Source organism: Mycena indigotica (assembly GCF_014461135.1).
Source record: "Mycena indigotica strain 171206Taipei chromosome Unknown Mind.scaff0007, whole genome shotgun sequence".
Taxonomy (NCBI): Eukaryota; Fungi; Basidiomycota; class Agaricomycetes; order Agaricales; family Mycenaceae; genus Mycena; species Mycena indigotica.
In genome coordinates this window covers 3,388,991-3,396,980 of record NW_023503006.1, presented here as the reverse complement: position 1 = coordinate 3,396,980, position 7,990 = coordinate 3,388,991, and the positions used below count along the sequence as shown (strand labels likewise).

At 58.5% G+C, this 7,990-nt stretch overlaps 1 protein-coding gene across 1 annotated transcript; it reads right to left on the bottom strand.

Moving 5' to 3' along the window:
* Nucleotides 1-2,873: 2,873 nt before the first annotated feature.
* Nucleotides 2,874-5,413, bottom strand: MIND_00881700 (Cytochrome P450; the record flags this gene model as incomplete). The annotated part of the gene is made up of 6 exons (XM_037365471.1): nucleotides 4,997-5,413; nucleotides 4,550-4,936; nucleotides 4,326-4,500; nucleotides 3,579-4,275; nucleotides 3,389-3,469; nucleotides 2,874-2,985 (listed from the first exon to the last, which is right to left on the bottom strand). The coding sequence occupies exons 1-6, from the start codon at nucleotides 5,387-5,389 to the stop codon at nucleotides 2,874-2,876; spliced, it is 1,845 nt and encodes a 614-aa protein (XP_037218713.1). The 5' UTR covers nucleotides 5,390-5,413.
* Nucleotides 5,414-7,990: the final 2,577 nt, after the last annotated feature.

Sequence of the window (7,990 nt, the reverse complement as noted above, 5' to 3'; positions counted from 1 at the left end):
CAAGTGCAAATACATTCTCTTGTTCATCCAGAACATTTGAGAGGTTGAGCCATATTGCTCCTTCTTTTGTGTTCTAAATCACAAACCATCTGATCTGTTGAAAGCACTAAATAAGACAAATTCTAGTGCAATCCCTGAACATCTCTGAATTTGGTTAGTTGTTTCCTGCGACTCGAACCCCCGAACACACATACACACAAAAGTTAGGATTTGATTTGGTTAGAGTTTGATTGATCATTGATCGGCTCTACTGCTCATTTTCTAAGTGTCTTAGTATCATTGACCAGCTCCTTCCACATGGCACCAAGCACATTTTCTGGTGTCTGGACCCAAGCCTCTGTCAGGGGAACCTCCCTTTTGGCCCGGAGACGCGCCCGATTCCGGTCCGACTCCGGTTCCGATTCCGGTCCGGCCCTCCATCTCGCCCGCACAATCACCGATCCGTCAACGCCCTCCCGACGGTCGCCCTGGGACCTCGCCTGCGACGCCGCCCAAGCCTTCTGTGCCCGACAGCGGCAGCTACGGACAAGCAGTATATAGTCAGCTACCTAGCAGGCGGACCCTTAGAGTTTCTTCTCTTTGGATCCTCCCCTGCTAGGTCAGCTTCATTTGTATTCGCTTACCAATGTTCACGCTTTGGATCCTCCCCTGCTAGGACCTTGATCTCAGGCCTCCGGGGTTGCCCTTACAGCCTCCTTGTAGTTCAGATATGCATATATAACACCATTGGATATGGTTTCTGCTTCCAATAAGTGGTCTACCACCTTGGAACTACACTTGAGAGTCAGCTCAGGATAAGCTGAATTGAGAAGAATTGTAGTTACACAAGCACAGTTTTGCCAACACCAGCTGGAAAATGTACTCAGTGAATAAGGTTTGTAAGTTGGAGGCCAGCCTGGCTTACGATCACCAGTACACCAGAGGATATTCCCTGCAGTGTTCCTAGTAAGGCATAAGCCCTTATTAAGTTAAGCCCCTTAGCAGGGGTTAACATAAGGGTTAACATATCTGCTGCCCAGGTCTTAAGGTCTTAACATGGCCTCAGGTATCAGGTGATGTGTCACAAGTCACCTTGTGATCATTTATTGCACAGAAAGGAATGTATCCCTCCTCTGTATAGCAGATACATAGTAGCATAGGCTAAGAACATTCACCCTCTAAGTTTTACAACTCACAAAACAACTTATATAATGTACTTATATAATATCCCAAAAAGGAAATTAAGCATCTTAAGAGAGGGGGGGTTAATAAGCCCTAAGGGTTATTTAGGCCTTAAGAAGAGGGACCCCCCCTTAATAAGGGGGTTACCAAGAACACTGATTCCCTGGGACCGCCTACCATTCCCTAAATTTGTCTGTCTGGAGAAGCCACTGCCCCGTATTTTCTGTCCGAACTTTCCTGACATCCTGGTGATACAGCGCAAAATTGAGCGGGGAGATCCAGTTTGCAATCTTGAGAAATTCTGCATCCCGATCTAATATCCGAGTCGTCTGCATATCAGGGAAAGCAAAAACACATGTTGCGCACCCTTGGCTGGCCCGCTGTGCACTTGGATGCTACGCAATGCCGAGATATTAGCGATGATACTATCTATCCGCAACCGAGATTTAGCGACCGCACCTGTGGTTCCCCCCGCCAGAGAAGTGCATCTGGGCGCCGTAGCCGGCGCCCCCGTCACCGCAGCGAGCGACCCCGGCACCCCCGATGCCACCTGTATTCAAAGCCCGGATTTAGCGGGGCTGTGCAGCGGGTACGGCCACTGCTGCATACCTCCGGCATGGATGTATATATTCTCAACAGACGCCGGCATTGTTTAAGGCTGCAGCGCTGGCGCAGGGCGTTTCGCTGTCGTGGGCAAGGGCAAGGAGCAGTGTGACATGCCGCTTCCTCGTATGCCATGATAAATGTCAACGGCGTTCGGATCAATCTGTCCCGGGCCGAGTCTGGGACAAACTTCGACAGGTCACAAACTGTTGTTTCTTTAGCTCTCTCCTCCCCGAGTGTTCCGCCGTGTCCAGACCTCGCTGGAAACACGAATTAATTATTACTTACTATCCGAGTCTTACTGACTGACCAGATTGTGAAACAAATTCTGCGCCACATGATTATTTTTACATTTAAGTATACGTATACAATTTGTTCAGCTTGTGCGTGGAGACAGTGCTGCAGATCAGAGCTTTGTTTCTCAATATATTTAGCCTGAGGGCTGTTTATTTTTGTGGATACACAGCCTGAAGAGCTTTGGAAATGAACACCATTTCTCCTGACTCCCCATCAAGGGGTATGTGCCGGCGCAAGCCGAGACATCGGGGGGGAGGGGAGGGGGGGTGCTTAGGAAGGCTTAAATCACTTTTTTTTTGTAGGCTCTCAGGTGGTTGGGAATGTCATCAATAGTCTTACAATAGATATAATTGTTATTGAAAGGACATTCTGCTCTTCTACATTGAATGCACACTGAACATCTGTCAGAAATGGTGCCCAATCAAGGAATTACCTTTTTGGGAAGTCATATGTAGTCACGTGGCGTGACGTCACAGAGGGAGGGGGGTGTCTGGTGGGCCTTAATCCACTTTTCCAACCCAATATTGGGGATTTCCGGCACGCATACCCCTTGCTCCCCATGCCCAGAGCACGACTCGGAGTTGGCAAAGGAAAAAAAAAGAGGTCCAAAGTGGTGGCGGCGAGTTCATACATACACAGTGTGCATGTCGAGATCCCCACTGGCCATTCGACGTACATACATACATACATACATACATACATCCGAGTCCGAGTCCATGGGCGTGTACATCTATGTATCTACACGCCGGGTATCCCAGCGCCTGTTTTACATCGACACGCGCCGACGCATCCTCCACAGCACCCATCCATCCTCACTCCGCGCCGGCGCCGAGGGCGGGCAGCGCGTGCACGTGCCGCCGGACGTGCAGCGGCATCTGGTTCCCCAGCGCGGGCTCCGAGCGCACGAACGGGCGCGTGACGACGCTGGCGGGGCGTCAGCGGCGTGCATTTTTTTTAAAAAAAAAGACAAAAGAAAAAAGACAAAAGAAAAAAGACAAAAGAAAAAAGAAGGGAAGAAGGGAAGGGAGGACGGCGAGCGGGAGAACTTGAAGGCGGGGGAAAGGCTAATCGCAGACGCAGACGCCGCCGCCGCCAGCTAGTAGGGCGAACGCGAACCGAGCCGGGCTGGGCTGGGCGGGGCTGGGCTGGCCCGCCCGCGGAGCAGCAGGCAGCGAGCAGCGAGCGACCCCGACGTGCGCGCGACAATCCGGGCTAGAACCGCGCGCGCCGGGGTCGTCGGACGGCGGCAAGACCCAGAGAACCAGAGAACCAAGACAATGGCGGGAGAAGGAAGAGAGAGAGAGAGAGGGAAAAAGACAACACTCACTTGACGCGCTTCTCGATGACGGTCGCGGGGTCGAGCGCGAACTCGAGGTCGCGCACGAGCACGAAGAGCATGATCTTCATCCTGCGAACGGCGTCAGCGGCGGGCGGCGGCGATCGGAGGCGAGAAGCGGCGCGGGAGAAGCGGAAGCCGCGGCTCCTGCCAGAAAAAAAAAGAAGCAGAAAACACTCACTCAGCGAGCGCATAGCGCCACCCGATGCACGCGCGGTTCCCCTCCGCGCCGCCGTTCCCGTTCAGGAACGTCAGCGTGTGCGCCCACAGCCCCGGCACCCGCCGCCGCCCATCCGCCTCCTTCCCCCCTGCGGTGCCCGGCCCGTCCGCCCACCGCTCCGGGTCGAACTCGCCCGCGTCCGGCCCCCAGATCGCGCGGCTCTTGTTCACCGCCTGGATCGGCACCGTGATGATGTCGCCCCTCCGCACGCGGATGCACGAGAGCACGTTCCCCGCGCGGTCGCGCGCCGGCGGCAGCCCGAGCCCCCCGGCATCAGCATCAGAAGGGGAAGCGGAGAGCGGGATGACGTCGTCCCGCGCCGCGACGCGCATCGTGTTCGCGATCGGCGCGTGCAGCCGGAGCACCTCGCGCAGCACGTGCTCGAGGTACGTGTCCCTCAGCACCGCGTCCGTCAGCGCGTCCCGTAGCGCCGCGTCGGGGGCGCCGGGGCGGGCGGCGCGCACGGATGTCTCGAGCGCGTGCAGGCCGGCGCGGAGGCGGGCCTGGACGGCGGGCGCGCGGACGAGGGCGTAGAGCGCCCAGGTGAGCGCGGACGCGACGGTCTCGTGCCCCGTCGCGATGAAGGTCGCGATCTGGCTGAGCACCTCGGCGGAGGAGAGCGCGGCGGCCGGCGTCGGCGCGGACATGTTCGAGCGGACTGCGCGGAGGGGAATGAGTTAGTGGAAGCGGGGAGAAGACACGACGCACTGAGCACGCTGAGCAGGTCGCGCCCGAGCACGGTCTTGTCCCCGGCGACCAGCGACGTGTCCGTCTGCGCGTGCGTCTGCGCCGCCAGCACCGCGCGGCTGCGCTCCTCCACCAGGCGCGCCCCGATGCGCTGCATCGTCGCCGTCGCCCGCGCCATCACCGCGTTGTTCCGCCGCTACCCCCCGTCATCAGCCGCCAAACAGTACCGGGGAAGAATGACGCACGAATCGGCGGAGTATCGGGAACCACGCCTGCAGGATCGTCATCACGCGGAAGCGCCGCGCCGTCGCGAATATGTCCGCGAACGCGCGCGCGAGCTCGTCCTGCTCGTCCTCCTCGTTAGTCGACAGCGCGTGGAACGCGTACCCGAAGCCCGCCTCGCCGACCGCGTCGAGCGTCGCGCGCGCGAGCCACGACAGCACGTCGATGCGCGTGCTGCCCGCCGGGGGCGTCCACGCGCCGGGGCCGGGCGAGGGCGAGGGCGGGGAAGGGGAAGGGGCCGCGTCGGCCGCGGCGAGCCAGACGTCCCGCAGGACGCCCGCCTTCGCCCAGAACACGGGCGCCAGCGAGCGCACGTGCGCCGCCGTGAACGCCGGGGCGAGTATGCTCCGCTGCAGAAAAAAAATAAAATCAAATCAAAAACGAGCCCGGGTGGGGATCCCCGCACGCACCTGCCTGCGATGCACCTCGCCCTCGACGACCAGCAGCCCCGCGTCCCCGCCCGCCATCGCCGCGAGGCTCTCCCTTACGAACCCCGGCTTCGGGTAGTCGTACGCCCTCCCCAGAATGTGCGCGAGCGCGCGCGGGTCGGTCGTGAGCAGGCGGCGCCCGCCGACGAAGCCGCGGTACACGAACGCCGCGCCGTGCGCCGCCTCCCAGCGCAGCACGACGTCCGTGTTCTCCTGGTCGTGCAGCGCCGCGAGGTTCCCCGTGAGGAGCGACGTCGGCGGCGGGCCGGACAGCGTGCGCAGCGGCGAGCGCGCCTGCCTTATCAGCAGCGCGAGGAAGTCGCGGAAGATAAGGTACAGCACGAGCAGCAGCGCGAGGACGGCGAGCAGCAGCATAAGAAGGGAAGCAACGGAAGGAAAAGATGGGCCCCGTAAATAGCCTGCCCGGGGTCGTGACGACCTCCGAGCTCGCCGAGCAGCCCACTCTTCTGGCGCCGCCGGCGTACTCGGCACCTGCCAATCACGCCCGCTGACGTGGCTTGGCGCCAGCGAAGCCCGGCGACCGGGGGAGGCAAAGCGCCTGCTACTAGCGTCGGCGTTTGGGCCTGCGCTCCGCCGGCGCACCCGGCCCACTGGCACCCTTTGCTGCACCGCGGTTCGCAGTAGCCAACAATGTAAGTATGCCGACAGATTGGCACGACCGTGCGACCGCCGTCCGACAGCTCGCTGATCTCGGGCCGGCGCCCGACAACCGTGTCCTCGTCTCGTGGGAGTATAAATTCGCTGATAAGGGGTCCTTGATCTGATATACTTGGGAAATTGTGAAGCTGGATAATTTCCTTCCCAGCATCTGTCCCGCCATAGTTTAGCTGAACAATAAGCTAGCTCGTCGCGCTCGGTGTACATGTGTCATAGCATAGGTATGTAGGTGGCATAGAACATCTCCGAAGAGACAAGGGGGGGGGCAAAATTCATGTGTGAATGCACGGCGCATCACGCATGGGTGGAGGCGTGTCTGGCACAGCCACGAGGCCGCAATGAGTCACTTCAGCCTGAGAATGCCAAGTGCAGCCTGCAGCCAGTGCGATGCAAGACTGGGTGACGACGGCGCCAGAAGCGAGCAGCCGGGCCCCCCAAAAGGAGCAGCGCTCCCAAGCAAAGCGCGGCCGGCAAACGCAAGGCGGCGACAGACACCCCCACCAGAGCACTGCGACAGAGAGTGGAGAGAAGATGAATAGGAAGAGTGGAGTGTGGGAGAAAGAAGAGATAGGTGTAAGGGCAACCCTGGAGGCCTGAGATCAAGGTCCTAGCAGGGGAGGATCCAAAGAGTGAATAGAAGTAAGCAAATACAAGTGAGGCTGACCTAGCAGGGGAGGATCCAAAGAGAAGAAACTCTAAGGGTCCGCCTGCTAGGTAGCGGAACTATATACTGCGCTCTTGACGCGCCAAGGTTGATCGTTGCTCCGTGCAGTATGCCTGCGCCATGTCGCAGGCCAGGTCCCAGGGGGATCGCCAGGCGGGGGCGGCGATGCGCCTGACGGAGGCGGTGATGCGATCACCGGAGTCGGAGCCGGAGTCGGACCGGAATCGGAATCGTCTCCGAGGGGTCGAAAGGGAGGTTCCCCTGACAATAGGAAAGAAAGGGGTAATAGGAGTGTGCCCAGGTCCCTGGTGGGACACATAACCAGATCAGAGTGTGAAACAAAATCTTGAGGGTGCAGAGCCTTGTGGCCTTGATGATCCAGCCTCTATGCTGCTTACACAACACATAGCCACGTGTGAATAGAGAGGACTTAAAGCATGGCACAGCCTCTATGTCGCAAACACAATACATAAGGGAAGAGTGTGTGTGTGTGTGGGTCAGGAGGTGTGTTGCCAGTTGAGGGTAGGTTGTAAGACAGTGAAAAGAATCAGTGATGCAGGTAGGGCCCCTATTTCCGAAATCTCAGAGGCTAGGGCCCTATTTGGGCCTATCAGCCTATATAGGGCCTTGGCCATAGGGCCCTAAGTGCCAAAAAAGGAAATTTTTGTGCAAACACAATTTACTCTATGTACTCCTCATCCGAGACGCCGCCATCATCCGGAATCGCGTCCTCTGCTACCTCTGTTACTGCCTCAGCCACATCCATTGCTCCCTGAACCTCAATATCCTCCTGATGTGGACCTGGTGGCCCGGTGGGGGCGCGTCAGCCGAGGAAGACTCAAGAGCTTCTTGAGGGTCATCTTGGGCCATTTTTTGAGTCGAGGAAGGCGGAGCGCTGGCGCGAATGTGGTCGGTTGGTATCTGGCCATAATGATCCGTGACACGTGACGTCGTAAGGCCCTATTAGGGCCCTACAGGTCGAGGACCTTCGGCTAGGGCCCTACCATAGGGCCATCGTAGGGCCCTATCACTTAGGGCCCTAGCTGCAACACTGAAAAGACTGCACTTGAGGGTCCTGAGGCAACACAAGGTGGCACAGATGGCAAGAGAGAGCAAAGCTGACAATGACGTCATCATCTCAGCGAGTGCCGAGCGCTCCCGTGCTAGCTTATCTAACGCTAGCCGGGCTCCTAGCTTGCAGGTTGGGCCCCGCTATGAGAACTTGGCCCGTGGGTATGCTCTATTAAATTGCACTTGCCTGAAGAGGAAATACTTTAGCAATTTTGAGGCGAGGTTGATGTCGCCAAAGAGGGCCTCGGAATCGCCCTGAACCGGAGTCGGAGTCGGAATCGACGTCTCCGGGGGTGGTGTTGTTTGGGGTCCGCCAGCAGTATTAGCGGCGGCAGCGGCAGCGGAAGCCTGGGTGGTGAGAAGAGTAAGGGCCTCAGTTAGGTGGTCGATTTTCGCCTCGAGTGCATCCAGCCGAGTGTCAGCGTCAGGAGTAGCTCCGGAAGGCATGACAGGTGCGGGGACGACAGGAGTGACAGAGGAGGAGGGGACAAGTGGTAGGGGCGGTGACGAGGGCGGAACGGACTCGTATTCCGAGCCTGAGTCAGCGCCGAACCTAGCAATCT